Source organism: Sinocyclocheilus rhinocerous, unplaced genomic scaffold (assembly GCF_001515625.1).
Source record: "Sinocyclocheilus rhinocerous isolate Xijiao unplaced genomic scaffold, SAMN03320098_v1.1 scaffold3201, whole genome shotgun sequence".
Taxonomy (NCBI): domain Eukaryota; kingdom Metazoa; phylum Chordata; class Actinopteri; order Cypriniformes; family Cyprinidae; genus Sinocyclocheilus; species Sinocyclocheilus rhinocerous.
The window spans coordinates 206,109-222,076 of NW_015662182.1; the positions used below are offsets into that span (position 1 = coordinate 206,109).

Consider the following 15,968-nt stretch of genomic DNA (forward strand, 5'->3'; position numbering starts at 1 on the left):
GTGTGTGTGAACTTGGCATTATGTGTGTGCGCTGCGAATTAAAAAGAAATGACTTGTATAAACTTTAGTGACGATGTGACACTGCCTCGATTGTGCAAGTGACAATTCCTGTGTCAACTGTGCAGCGTGCAGCTCGCTTATAGACAGACGCGATGGTGATTTGAAGCCATTTGCGTATTTTGAGAGAGAAAGAGAGAGAGCGCGCGCGGTGATTCACTCACGCTGTTTGTGAAATTACGTCTCACACAAGGTTTTCAAATTACTTTGTAAGTTATTTAATGAAGAAATATGAAGGTGAGTACCTCACCTTCAGCATTATAATTATTTCACCCGCGCCGGACAGAGACTGAGACGGTGCTGCTGCATGTCGTGCCAAACCTCTCACGGCAGCGTCATCAGCTTGAGATCATTTTTTTGAGATCGGCCTTTTTAGAGACCGCCGATCAATCATCCCAACGTGATTATCGGACGATAATGATCGGTAGCCGATCAATCGGAGCACCCCTATTTACAAGTTTACTTAACAGAAGAGACACAACTGAAGAATCTTCATTAATGTCTGCTTTCCACTAAATTATTCACTCTAGGTGTTTAAGTAGTGTAAACTTGTAATGCAGGTATGTCATCTTCAGGCTTGTGCTCAAAACAGTGATCGCACAAGTTATTGAGTAAGATTATTCATTAGGATAAATAAAATGGATAACATTACACATGCCGTGAATGAATTCTATATGAATCAGAGTAAAATGAGTCTGTGGAATTTGTCACTTCTGTTATTTTGCTGATTAAGTAAACTGCAATTGAAAAATCAAAAGGATCAAAAAATTTACAAATATAAAACTTATAACTTATCATACAAGTCATATAAGCACGATAATTGCAGAAATGTCTTTTTTGATGCTATATCACATCTGATAACATTTGCAGCATTTCACTCACTTCGTTGAAGGAGGTGACTTAACAAGGCTCCTTTAGAAGAAGCATTTTTATAGGTGTAGTTGCCTTAATGTAAGTGTTCTTAGAGCTGTACCGTTGATAAGTGTAAACAATGCACAGTATGCACGTGACAAGTCAGCTTATTTTAGCCCAGTTTTTTTTTTTCTTTTTTAGCCCAGAGTAAACCGCAGATAAAAGAGATTCATTATTCAAAGGCACTAAGCAGATTTAGAGTTGGAACAGTGAAAGTGACAAGTTCTCCTAATCCAAATGTTCTGGAAAGGATCAGCACAGCAGTATAAAGACTCATTCACACCAAGAGTCAAATGAAAAGCATGTCACATGCTTTAATGCAAGACACTTGCCATCTGACCACACAGATCTGACTTACTGTAATGCAATGATCTAGTGATAGTGTGATACAGGAATATCACAGTAAAATGACAATAAGAGAAGTCTACCATATGTAATAATAGTACAGCTGTTGTAATAAAATACTTCTAGATTGTTAATGTATATTCATTTAACATTCCCATTTTGTTAAAAAATACGTACTTATGCTTTCTTACTGATTTCACTTCTTTTTGCTTATCAACCAAAAGAGTGAATGTCAATTCTATTTTTTACCAGCGTCAAACACAGCCCAAGTCATTTTATTGAGAACAGCTTTTTGAAAACTCAATTAATTTCCACTTCTACCTCATTTTCTTTAAAAATGGTTATGATGGTGAATGGGGCCAATTTATAAATGTCAAAATACGCACCATTTCAATACTATTGTCACAAGATGTAAATAATATGTGAGTTGACATGATCTTAATGTGAAAAAAATTCACTTACCACTTTAATATTAAGTTAATATCCAATTTTGGATGTTGTAACAACACAACAAGCAAAACGTCTCTAACCTCTCTCTAACTTTACAAATGCTGGTTTAAACAGCCTTACAGCGCAATATTTCAACAGAAGAATTGATGTACTGGAAGCGTATTTATACATTTCACTTCACATTTCTTCTTTAAAAACCTCCAGAAATCAATCAAATTGCACTGAAGCCAGAATAATCCATTAACACACTATTCTCATTGAGCTGAAGTGTTTCAGTGAAATGAGCCATGGCACATGACCAGGTTTATGGACCTGTCCACTGAATTCAAGTTTGATTCGCTGCATCAGAACAATTCACTCAAAAAATGAAAAAACAGATAAATTATTTACTGATCTTCTGTGCTTTCAAACCCATGACTGATACGGAGGACACAAGACAAGGTGTTTAGCATAATGTTCACAATGCACTTCTCAAACAGTGTAAGTGAATGGGGACAAACGCACCACAAAAGTAGTCCACAAGACTATATATAGACTCAGAAAAATAACTCTTTGGCTTGAACTTGAGTCAATTATTGCAAGTCACAAACATAAGTCTTCGTTTGCCACAAAACTCCCCCTCTGCCGAACCAGGGCTCAACAATAAGAATGGCGACTGTCCCAGGGCCAGTGTAAGAGAGTTTCGGGCCAGTTGACAGAACGGTCTCTTATCCTTCAAAATTTTACATTCATCTTGAACATCCATTTTTTTTATGTCCCAACCACCGATTTATAATAGAGAACTGGATTGCTCATGATCTCATAAAAGTGAAACCATCGTGCTGCCATATTGGTATTCCCTAGTATTCCCATACATTCTATAGAATTAATAGGAAATCGTACAATTTTAATGAGAAAACATCACTAATAACTTATCATTTCAAGAATGGATTACCGCAATGCTCTGTTGGTCAGCCTTCCAGCTAGTGCCACTAAGCCTATGCAGATGATCCAGAATACAGCAGCATGTCTGGTCTTCAATCAACCAAAAAGGCTGCTGCCCCTGGAACTGCACCCTCCTACACTATCGCAACATGTTTCTACCACAAGTGTATGTTCCCTCCCACTATCTACTATAAAGAGAGGTGGTGCATGGTGTTTCCTTCACAACCAGGTACAAAGATCTTCACTCCCTCTTGTGAATTTTTGCAAGATAATGACACAAAACATTCCTTTAGACTGCATCAGAACTACTTTTGAAGAAAAGACTTCCAGATATCGACTGGGACGAACTGGACCAAAGTGTGAAAGCAGAGCTACAAGTACAACATATTTGTGGGAACAAACACACCATATGCTCAAAATGCTTGTCTATAATGTAACAACAGTCAGTTTTATCGTAAAAAAATATCTGATGTGTTATAATAAATATGTGCATTATTGGGTCTTACAAGTAGCAATACTGACAAGAAAACGATTATTTCACTGATCCTCTGAATACTGATACTGAAAGATGTCAAACACATTTGTTCTATTGCCTGAAATGGTTTTTTAGTAGCCTAATTATTGATTGCCTACTTGTCAAAGTTGTTTATGTATTATTTACTTACAGTCATTAATTTAATGTTTAACTTCAAAAGTTCAAAGGAGTTTGTTCAATAGCAATTTTTGAGGTATCAATTACTAAGATTTTGGTATTGTGAACCTAACCGACAAGCTCATAAATGGTTAAATATGATAAATATTCTGCTGGATTAAAATGTCTCCTAAACGACTAAAGGTAAGATAGTTAAAACATTTTTTTTTTGTATGTATGAATGTATACATATGTATGTATGGCCTATTATATTAGAACTGTAGGGGCAATGCAAAAAAAAAAAAAATCATGAATTTGGTAATGTCCCTATCTAAATAAATAAATAAATACAAATAAATAAATAGATATATTTTTTAGATTTCTCGTCATGTAGGGGACCTAACATAAAACTTTCACTGATTTCATATCTAACTAGACAATTCTCTTCACTCAACATAAAAAGTGATGTACTACTATGAGTTACTCGTGGTGCAGTACTGTTGTAATCTAGATTAGTTTAATGACTGGCTTCCCACCGTCACTGAAAAACCATATAATGGAATTTTGAAGAAATTGTGAAACCAGGGAAAAAAACATGCAAATAAACACAATAGATTATTAAAAAATAAATTTTGGGTGAAATATGGTATTATTTTCTAGTTAAGCTAAGCTCTAAAATATTAGCACAATGCACTCCGTTAAGTAGCCTAGTCTATATAATGAGTTGAACATATAATGTTTCCTTTCAAATTACTGTTGGGGCAGTAGCCTAAACAATCGTCTTCATTTTTTTTTTTTTATCTGCTCAAGACACATTATAGAAGATATTTTTTTTAAATAGTTTAAATGTACCTATATTATATGAATCTATAATCAAATTGTATTACGGATCGTTTTATTGAATCGTTACGAATTTGCGAAGATTGCTTTTGAATTGAATCGAGAACATATGAATCGTGAATCGAATCAAGTATAACCAACCATTAGAAGACAATTATGTTGTTGTTTTTTTTTATGTTAAAAGCTTGGTACTTTCATTCATATATACCATGGTAATGAACGATCGCCATATTCATGTTAGCCCTACTATGTACATGCTACTACTTCATAGCACAAGAATACATGGCACGAAAACATGGTAACATAATGTCAAAAACGTGGTATTATGATGGAACATGTCCAAAAACATGTTTTATTTGAAATGCCATTTCCTGTTTACTAGCATAATGCTAACCTGAAGTCCAGAGTTCATTTCAACTTCATTCCTCATTCAAAAATAGCAACGATCCGAGAACATTTTAAACATTACCTGTTCAAATTCATTACCTCTGTATTGAATCGGTCATTCAGGAATAAAGCCATTTTTAGCGTTAATGTTAGTGTATGAGTTAACGTAGTGTCAGTGGCCTGTGAGCGCACCTGAAAACACACCTGTCATTTAAACACCTGTTTGATACGTCACATTCAGCGCTTTTGTCTCACCTTTTGCTTCAGCTGAACTCAATCGGTAAATTCATGTCCGTTTAATCAATCTTATGTCCTTTTCGTTAGCTTTCAAGGGAAATAAAATAAATCACTCTGTATTGAATCGGTCATTCAGGAATAAAGCCATTTTTAGCGTTAATGTTAGTGTATGAGTTAACTTAGTGTCAGTGGCCTGTGAGCGCACCTGAAAACACACCTGTCATTTAAACACCTGTTTGATACGTCACATTCAACGCTTTTGTCTTACCTATTGCCTCCGCGGCATATAACACTGGGGGCGTTACGACAAATAACATCTAATTCATGCCTATGAAGAAAACGGGGAGAAATATCATTCAAGATTTAACTATTTTAACAATATAAGAGTGTGTCGTTGTTGCATTAGTGAAAATAACCTGTATGAAGATAGCAGTTTGGAGTTGCATGCATCCAAGGTCAACGCAATATATATATATATATATATAATTTTTTAGAATTGTAACATCCAAGGAGTGACATCATGAAGTAATTTAGTCTGTTTCTACAGCATGCTGAGAAAACAAGTAATCTCATTCGATTTTCTTACATTTTACAGTATTTAGACATGCCCCAAATGTTTGTACCAGGGTTACCAAAAATATTCTCATAGAAACTAAAATATGTCCTGACATAAAAAAAAACACACACACACAAATTTCTAACCATTTCAGGACTAACATTTCTATCTCACACATCCAACAATGAAAACAAATAAACTTTACAAAATACAGAGCAAATACAAATTCCATTAAAATGACATATTTCTTGCATATACAAATTTCAACTGATTTACGTAAAACAAATAAATAAAAAAATTCTTCTGTGCTCTAAAAGTAGAGTTCTGACCCTGGGGAATTGAGCTGTCTTTTTTAAATTTTGATTTAGACAGAGTTAACTCATATGGACAGCCCTCACAGCAGGCAGGTTACACACCAGCTTATCTGTTTATTAACTCACAGGCCTCATAAAAGTGTCATGACCACTAGTCAGCAATTACTGCTGCAATAGCGGAACATTGGGTCATATAAACAAGAATAGCTAAAAGTGATTTGATAACAGTCTATGGATAACCTTCAGGTTTGAAATGAGTACTTCTAATGTTAAACTAAAAGAAGAAAAACTATTTAAGGGAAAAGATTCTAATGAAAATCAAGGAAGAGTCTGATCATTTAAGCTGAAGCGTTTAATCTGGTGACCCCTGAAATGACCTCACAGCTTCTTCTGATCTTTTCCAGAGGGACACAGGAAATAGAGTCCTCTGCTTTTCTTTACAAAGCTGAAGTGAAGAAGCGGAACATTGGGTTATATAAACAAGAATAGCTAAAAGTGATTTGATAACAGTCTATGGATAACCTTCAGGTTTGAAATGAGTACGTCTAATGTTAAACTAAAAGAAGAAAAACTATTTAAGGGAAAAGATTCTAATGAAAATCAAGGAAGAGTCTGATCATTTAAGCTGAAGCATTTAATTTGGTGACCCCTGAAATGACCTCACAGCTTCTTCTGATCTTTTCCAGAGGTTTCATAGAGATTGCTACGGAATTCTATTTGTAGCCTATGTCAGACAGCAATTCTTTGCATTTACAGTTTTAAAAAAAAATTACTTTCTAGTGTAGAAATGTTACTAATAAGACAAAAGAGGTCATGAGCTGTGGATGCCCCTCATTAGAAGTATTTGCTCTATGAGCCGTCGAGCGCCCCCTGCTTTGTTCTCATAAACACGGTGGGACTCCGCGGCGTATAACACTGGGGGCGTTACGACAAATAACATCTAATTCATGCCTATGAAGAAAACGGGGAGAAATATCATTCAAGATTTAACTATTTTAACAATATAAGAGTGTGTCGTTGTTGCATTAGTGAAAATAACCTGTATGAAGATAGCAGTTTGGAGTTGCATGCATCCAAGGTCAACGCAATATATATATATATATATATATATATATAATTTTTTAGAATTGTAACATCCAAGGAGTGACATCATGAAGTAATTTAGTCTGTTTCTACAGCATGCTGAGAAAACAAGTAATCTCATTCGATTTTCTTACATTTTACAGTATTTAGACATGCCCCAAATGTTTGTACCAGGGTTACCAAAAATATTCTCATAGAAACTAAAATATGTCCTGACATATAAAAAAAAACACACACACAAAAATTTCTAACCATTTCAGGACTAACATTTCTATCTCACACATCCAACAATGAAAACAAATAAACTTTACAAAATACAGAGCAAATACAAATTCCATTAAAATGACATATTTCTTGCATATACAAATTTCAACTGATTTACGTAAAACAAATAAATAAAAAAATTCTTCTGTGCTCTAAAAGTAGAGTTCTGACCCTGGGGAATTGAGCTGTCTTTTTTAAATTTTGATTTAGACAGAGTTAACTCATATGGACAGCCCTCACAGCAGGCAGGTTACACACCAGCTTATCTGTTTATTAACTCACAGGCCTCATAAAAGTGTCATGACCACTAGTCAGCAATTACTGCTGCAATAGCGGAACATTGGGTCATATAAACAAGAATAGCTAAAAGTGATTTGATAACAGTCTATGGATAACCTTCAGGTTTGAAATGAGTACGTCTAATGTTAAACTAAAAGAAGAAAAACTATTTAAGGGAAAAGATTCTAATGAAAATCAAGGAAGAGTCTGATCATTTAAGCTGAAGCATTTAATCTGGTGACCCCTGAAATGACCTCACAGCTTCTTCTGATCTTTTCCAGAGGGACACAGGAAATAGAGTCCTCTGCTTTTCTTTACAAAGCTGAAGTGAAGAAGTTCCGCTTACTGATTCCAAGAAGATGTAGGCTATATAATATGAGAATTTTATTATGTTGCTGTAATCCTTGGCAAATCAACATATACTGACACTTATGTTAATACTTTCCGTATTTACTCCATAAACTCACTATGGGTCAGTGTGTCCATCCATAGATTTTTTTAATTTGCTATCAATGCAAGAGACAAACCTACAGTTTCTTAAAGTTGTGCAGTTGTAAATGCAATTTTTTTTCTTACTCAAGAATGTATATCTTTTTGTGCTAGTGCTATCAATACTATATGTTTGTATATTATGGCTAAAAGAGAAATAACTAAATTAAAAATGGCATGTACTTTCAGTGTGGTCTTATTATAGCCTACTGATTTTTGCATTGTTTTCTAAACCAGTGAAGAACCAGCATTGGAGAATGAAATCCTGAATATAATTAGACTCTCTATATCAAGATACTATGTGCTAATTAGTTTCTGTAATTTGGATTTTTTTTATTTATGTATTAGCCTATTATTATTACTACTATTATTATATTGCTCTAATTTTATAAAAAAAAATTCCCTAAGATTCGTGAATAGTGCTAGAACTTTTTCGAATGTGCCTTTATGCATTTAATTGTTTATTAATTGTTTATTTTAATTGTTAAATTTTTTTATTTATAAGGAAGTTAGTAAATAAATAAATATTAAGGGAACATAGATGAAAGTGTGAAATTATGTAGCTAGGGATTGGACAGGTTCGTTGGTAAATGCAGAGTTGTTTGTCCAATCAGCGTTGAGCGTTCGTTTGATTAGAACGTCGTGTTATCATTACGCAAATGAGCTGCAGATTCTCAAACAGTCAGAGAGGAGCGCGTGAATGTAGCTAATCAATACCGCAGGTAAGACACGCGTTCATTCACGTTTAACAGCTACAGCAGCTCCTTTAACAGCACTTACAGTGTTTCTCTGTTAAATCTTAAAAAAGGGTTAGGCTACGGTGAAAAAACGGGAAATAAATTAAGCACTTGCTAACGTAAAATAGGCTAAATAAATCACGATTCGGTTAACTGAAAAAAAATTTTTTTTTTTTTTTAAATACAATAAAATAAAATAATGTTCCGTAATTTTTTTTAAATTTTTTATTATTTTAAGAAACCTGTTCAAGAAGTGTGCACGTGAAAGACAAGTATCCCAATAAACGTGCTACAATAGTCAGTATGTTGTCAATCTGTTTTCAAGGCGATTATCAGACTCTTGGTGTGATGAGTTTAGTTCTCATCCCTCTATTGTGTTTTTGAAACCCCGGGACGGAAGAGATTCTCTCTAATCCAACTTGTTTTCTCTGTCTTGCTGAGATATGAGAGTCCTACTTTAAATCCGAACCAATCCCCCAAAAGACATTCCTTTCGTCCTGGCAAATTTCACATCGTTTCCACGTTTCTCTATTTAATCATAATTAGGGCTACTTTTTTCTTTACTCAATAGTATCAGATTCGCGTATTGATACACAGAGAAATAATGCTCCCTATTAGGTGATCGGTTTGCAGTTATTTCCTGATTGTTGATTGGGTGTTAATCTGTGTATTGCTGTTTCCATCCGTTTATTATTCAGGCCTCCTTATATCTGACAGACAACATGGAAATGTTTTTCTCATCAAAAGATTTATGCATGTTAGGTAAAGTGTAGCCTACATTAAGGGCAGTAACTGCATGTTTTGACCATGTTAACTGCATTTTAGCTTTGTTTGCAGTTCTCTCCACTAGTCTTGCGATGTGGCAGTGGATTTTTAAAAGCTTATTTGCAGTGTTAGTCTTTCTTTTTTTTTTTTTTAGAGACATAATTGGATACATGATTTAGATGTAAAATAATTTTCACTAACTACCGTTGTCACACTGCTGTCACTACTGTCATATTAGCTAGGCCTATACCCAGATCTGAAGTCTTTTCTTGTATCTCACTGGTTAGCTGGTTCTTCTGTGACCTTGATTCGTTTGATTAACAGTATTTATTCAAAATTATCTTCATCCAAGTAAGAGTTTTTTTATATTCGCATTTCCTGCTTGGTGGAGAAAAGTCCATACACGTAGGACATATTATGGAAAGGCCACTTAAGCTGTCTTTCAGTAAATCTGATCGCTGATGTTTATCGTGTCCTCCCCCTCCTCCCCCGCGGTGATCGCGCATCGCGCCTCATTCTCACTCCCATTACGCAGCGGGATTGACATGAAACTGTGAATTGTTTGCTGCTCAAATAGAGTTGACCTGGAGCCAGCAGTCTGAGGGGCTGAGGAGCGACCATCCCTGCCTCCTCCCCCTCTACATCAGCATGACAAAGCACTGGGGGGGGTCCGGGCTTGTTGGCACCACCCGTGATCACTGTAGGAGCAGAAGCCCAACACGGCCATCACCTTGACTGCAGAACCAGCTATTCCTCTTCCAACCCCAGCTGTCACTGCTCAACAAACCCACTGCTGGAGTTCGGTGGCCGGCTGGAAAAGTCCACAGGGATGGCGCAGGACTCCTGTTACAGAGCCAAACCGTCGGATCAGAGCGCATGGGAAATGCAGGATGGAAACTCCAGTGGAGGAAAGAAGAAGAACTATCAGCGTTATCCTAAACCACCTTACTCTTACCTAGCTATGATTGCCATGGTCATCCAGAACTCTCCGGAGAAGAAGCTCACTTTGTCAGAGGTAGGTCATCTTCACATGCGCGCAACTTCTGTCTTTAAAATGGTCAAAAATCATCAGGAATGTGAATGAACTTTAACAATCACAGTTTATTTGCATTATGCCCTAATTCCTACGCCATTTAAGATATTTATAAGATATTTTTAATTCAGCGTTTCAGCTGAAACGATTATCCTTATCGGCAAGTCCGTGCCACATCCACATTGACATTTTTACAAGTTGTACTGCAGAAAAAGTATTTTTTTTAGGATCGTATTGGAGGATTTCTTTAAGGTTTAAGGTTCCAAATGAAGACAAATTCCATTAGCACTCCTTGAAACACTTATACACAGGCATTACCTTTAAAATTTGTATAAATCCTAGTGTGCCATCATCACACTGACGTTAATTTCCACAAATAATGTACAGGACCGTTTACATGTGAAGTGAGTTTTAGTGCGTGTTGTACATTCAAATCTGCCTGGGGCACGTAATCTGGCTCATGTCTGGATCTCGATGGGGTTTGTGTTGTGAATAGTGAAAGCAGAGGCCGATACTCTATCATGCTGATAGCTGTGACTGGAATCACACTGTGCCGCAATTACTACGCAATTGTTCCGAAATGTCACAAGTTGTAAGAATCCGGGATCGGGATTAACAGTTTGCTGACTATTCAAGATTGACTCCTGTGAATTTTTGTAAATGATGTGAGGTAGGGCCTGCTGCTACAGGTGATTGGACTCGACTTTTCTTTGAATAAAATGGCAATCAAATCCTGTGTTTTAAACATCTTTTTAAAATGACTTTTGTTTAAACTGGTAAAATATGCAAATTAGGCATACTCCTATTAACTATGCGTGTTTACATTAGTGCTAGAAAACAATTAATCGCATCCAAAATAAGTTTGTTTACATAATATATGGATGTGTACTGTGTATATTTGTTATGTATATATAAATACACACACAGTATATATTTTGAAAATATTTACATGTGTATATACATTTATATATTTACATCCTTATATTTTTTTAATATAAAAATATATTTAATATATAAACAACATATTTTTCTTAAATATATACATGCATGTGTTTGTATTTATATAGACTATACATAATAAATATACACAGTATGCACACATGTATTATGTAAACAAAAACTTTTATTTTGGATGCGATTAATCGTTTGACAGCACTAGTTTACATATAAATGTCACCCCACAGAAAATGTCACTTTTTAAAATGTGATTTACAAATATATAGGCCTATGCATGCACACATTGTTGGCTTTTTGAAAATGTAGCAGAAAGTCAAGATTCATGTATTCTCACCGATATACTTACTTGGCTGTTTAGAAGCTGTGGCCAATAATAATAACAATAATGATGTTTTTAATAACTATGAATAAATTGTCTTCTTCAAACAGATTCTGAAGGAGATCAGCACTCTCTTTCCATTCTTCAAGGGAAATTACAAAGGCTGGAGGGACTCAGTCCGACACAACCTGTCATCTTACGACTGCTTCGTGAAGGTGTGTGTTTGACTTCAGGTGACTGAAAAAAATGTGTGGTAGTTTGATATTAGTTTGACGTTATCTTGTTGCCCCCTCCTCTCTAGGTGCTTAAGGATCCTGGTAAACCCCAAGGTAAAGGTAACTTTTGGACTGTTGAAGTGAGCCGAATTCCCCTGGAGCTGCTGAAAAGACAAAATACGGCAGTGTCCCGTCAGGATGAAACTATCTTTTCTCAGGACCTGGCCCCGTACATCTTTCAAGGTTACGCTCAGTCGAACAAGTCCAAACCTCTGCCCGCTGACCTCTCCTTACCCCCTGTCCCCACCCGTCACAGCCCACCCCCATCAGAGGACCCCTATCGTCCCAAACTGGACTCCACGTTTGCTATAGATTCTCTCCTGCATAGCTTCAGGCCTGCCAGTTCTGCTGGGGAAGGGCCACGAGAGAGGGAAAGTTGGGGCGTCAGGCCCCCTCCGCACAATCGCTCTACCACTCCACTGTGCCATTGTAAAGCCTCGTATAATTGCAGTTCATCAGCCAGCTCCGTCAGTCCTGCATCAGATTTGTCAGACGAGGACTGGAGAGGGGTGACGCTCATTGGGAAAAGATCGAGTGATCGAGGATCAACTTCAGACGGATTCAGTGACTCCTGCCCCCCGCCAAACAAAAGCTGCAAACGTGGCACCACACCTCCATGGGAGCTGCCGACGTCCTACGCCAAGTACACCCCTCCCAACGCGGTAGCCCCTCCTAGCATGCGATTTAATGGAAACCCGTTCATGCCACTGGGTGGTATTCCATTCTATGGTTACGGTGGTGCGCATGTCACTTCATCACACCTGATTGGTCACCCTTACTGGCCCATCCTACCAAGTGGGCCAGTTTCCATACAAGCCCCGCCCCTCCTAATGGACTTGGACAGTATGCTGCAATCTGTTCCGCCCAATAAGAGCGTGTTCGATGCGCTTGGCCCCAACAATCAAACTGCTCATCCACCTCCAAACCAGTATGCCCTTCAGAACGGACCATCCCTTTGCAAATATTCTCTTTAAACTGTTCACAAAATAGTCCTAGAAGAACATGGCTTCTCATCTTTGGCACTGCTAAGGTTTACACAAAGATTTGCAACCACTAATGCTGCTATCACAGTATACTCAGTCTGTGAATTGTCTCAGGGAATTCTTTGAGAAAATCCTTCTGAACTGAACTGTTACGGGGCCAATATTGACCAAAGATTCTACCCAACCAATGTTGACACTGTTGTAACTTCTGTTCATACATGTGACTTTCTTTGACACAATTACTACCTCAGACTGTTAATGTCAGAGGGGAGGCACATTAGCTGCTCTTGTTTCCTGAATGGACCCTTGTAATGTTTGGGGACAATCAATGAATTACTTGATAAGACCAATTGAATGTTGCCTTTTTATAAGCTTGAAGTATGGTGTGTGTGGTTGTTTTACCTCCCTACAAATCAACCAGAAATGGTGTGCTGGACATTTGTTAGGATTAGGGATGTGTTTGTGTGTGAATGTGTACTTTTGAAACTGTAAGGGACCTGCAAAGTTTACATAAAGACCGGCTTTTATGCCATGAATGTCACTTTTTATATGTTGGTTTTAGCAGGGTAAACACATTTTTATTTTTTTAAAATCTTGACTCTTTGTATGGCTTTTCTGACATGATTATGTGTGCTTAAAACACTTTCATTTCACCCCCACTCCACCTGGTAAAGTCCAATCTCAGGCTCTGATAACAATGGTGGAGGCTTGACAGATCTGATGAGATCCAGTCTTGCGTGTTTTTTTTCTGGCATGCATTCACTTTGAAGAACTGTAATTAGAGCCATTTTTATCAGTGCACTGTCTCAAAGTCTTATCACGACTCTGTGTCCCTGTGGAGTGTAGGTGCTGTAACTATGATTTTTATAATCTGGTCATCAAATGCCTTTTTAAAATAAATGTTTGTCGCCTTTTGATCATGCATGTCTGCATGATACTGCCCAGAAGCTCATATTGAGCGATTTGATCAGTAATTGAATGTAAGGGTCGTTTAACTGGTGGTCTGTGGTTGTCCCTCCGTCTGGTGCACGTCATCCCACCACCACCTCATGCTGTTTTTTTCTGTCCTGTCCTCCCTTAAAATCACTCATTCAACCGCCCCCCAGCACTTCCACCCTTTCAAGTATTTGGGAAATCTCACTTTCTGGGTGATTTGTTTGACCGAGTTTGAGTCTTTTTTCATGTATTATTATTGTCATGGTAGAGTAGTCAGACTGTATATGGTGATGAATATGCTTCAAATGTGTTAATTTTAGGTGTAATGCGTGAAAACATGTCCAGGAGCTTCCTGTATAAAGTTTCGCGTAGTTAATCTTAAAAGTGTGTGTGTGTGTGTGTATCGCCAGTTGTTTACAGATTGCATGGAAATTTCTTTAATTTTGAAATATTATGGACAAAGCATGAGTCACAGTATTTCTCACAGCAAATGCATGTTTGTAACTGTTAATTTACTTTGCATTTGGAGTCTATCAAATGTTTTTTTCAAATGTTGTGATCATGTTATACTACCTGAGTCACATCAACTTTGTGGTTTGAGAAGCCCTCCAAAGACAATATTTTACTTAAAGCCAGTAATGAAACCGGCTGAATACTGATAGAAATTTTAAAAATTAAGAGTAATAAACCACATGATACCTGATATGATTTATATTCGTCTGTCAAAGCAACTTTCTATTTATGAGTATCTGGAGTGACCACACAGCACTTTGCTCCTCACAAAGAAAGATGCATTGGAACAACAAGAATCTATAAAAAAATACTGAAAAGCACAGTAAATAAATGGCTCCACCCGAACACACTGAACTGAAAATACATAATTTAATTAAAAAACTTCACCCACTTTATTTGTTTTCATTGTGAAGACAAAATGGGGATTCTGAGAAAACTGTAAGGACTTGAGACTCTATGACCAAAAAATAAAAGTCTCACAAACTGCTGCAGTAACCAATAAATATAAAATGTTGATATGAAAAACCTGAGACAGAGTAAAAGAGAGAGTCCTGATAGATGCTCAGCCAGAGATTTTCATAAGGTATATATAAGGACTGGTTAAAGGGATCATGATCAGATTAGATGCTGAAAATGTAATTCTTAATATGTAATCCATATTTGTCTAGCTTCATCAGCAGTTCTTTGACTGGCCAATCATGAATCAAAATTAAAGCATTTATTTAATGTGAAGCAATACAAAACATATTGTATTTGTTAGGCTTATTCGGAACACAGGTGGGTTTAAATGAAGGGCCTTCCTTATACAGTCCTACTCCATTACTTTTACGTTTGTAAAAAAAAAACATGGGAAAGTTCTGGGTGAATATATTTAGGTAGGTTCCATAGGGTAATTTCCCTGTTACTAGCTGTAGAAAAAATATTTTATATGAAGAAGTAAATAAAGGACTTTTATTGGCAATATTTTAGTTGTGTATCCTACTATGTTTTTTTATATTCTTGGATGGGATTGTCTCAGCCTCAGAGATCACGCCCACATTTTCTGTGCAATTATCCCGATCTCATTAGAATTCGTAATTATTATAGCCTACTAATTTCGAATTCGTATGATTTTTAGGTAAAAAGTCACGAGAAAGTAAGTCCACTCGTAATCCTAACCTTCAGGCTCAGGGAGGCATCAGCAGATCGAATTCATAGGCTACGAAATCGCAACCAGTTAACCAAATCGTAAATTGTTGCTTTAAACAATTTAGAAGAATTCACCCTAAACATAACATAACCTAGTTAAGAATGTAATTACAATAAGTCACAGACAGTCAAACAAGTGTAGGCTATTTATTTTATTTTTTTGCAAGAAAATAGAAATTGTGCTCTTACATTTATGAATATAGAATTTGTTTAGGCTACTTTTGAGGGGTCAGAATCAAAATATCCAAATAGCTTAGCTATTCCTTTTGAAATGTTTCGAAAAGGCCTTCGTGGTGTTAATAACGCGATGTCTACTAAGCTCTGTTTAACGGTAGCCTACAAATGGAGGGATTTTTTTTCATGTAAAGAAAAAGCTTTTTCGAATAATATAAATCGACATTCTCTCTCTCTCTCACACAAACACACAAAGAAAAATAAAGGTTATTTTAAGAACTATCCTTTTTGGAACCTTTATTTTGAAGGCTGTGTAAATA

General features: G+C 36.5%; 2 protein-coding genes across 2 annotated transcripts in view; one reads left to right on the forward strand and one right to left on the reverse strand.

Moving 5' to 3' along the window:
* LOC107727964 (protein phosphatase 1 regulatory subunit 16A-like) overlaps nucleotides 1-4,864 on the reverse strand; it is a 24,163-nt gene extending 19,299 nt beyond the window's left edge. The window contains exon 1 of the mRNA XM_016538011.1: nucleotides 4,802-4,864. The gene's annotated coding sequence lies outside the window, so the exon portion shown is untranslated. The remainder of the gene's footprint in view (nucleotides 1-4,801) is intronic.
* Nucleotides 4,865-8,402: 3,538 nt separating this feature from the next.
* On the forward strand, nucleotides 8,403-14,658 carry foxh1 (forkhead box H1). Its single transcript, XM_016538012.1, is given in 5 exon segments — nucleotides 8,403-8,490; nucleotides 9,848-9,933; nucleotides 9,935-10,285; nucleotides 11,690-11,794; nucleotides 11,881-14,658. Coding segments are annotated over 4 exon segments (1,419 nt in total). The 5' UTR covers nucleotides 8,403-8,490; nucleotides 9,848-9,918; the 3' UTR covers nucleotides 12,829-14,658.
* Nucleotides 14,659-15,968: the final 1,310 nt, after the last annotated feature.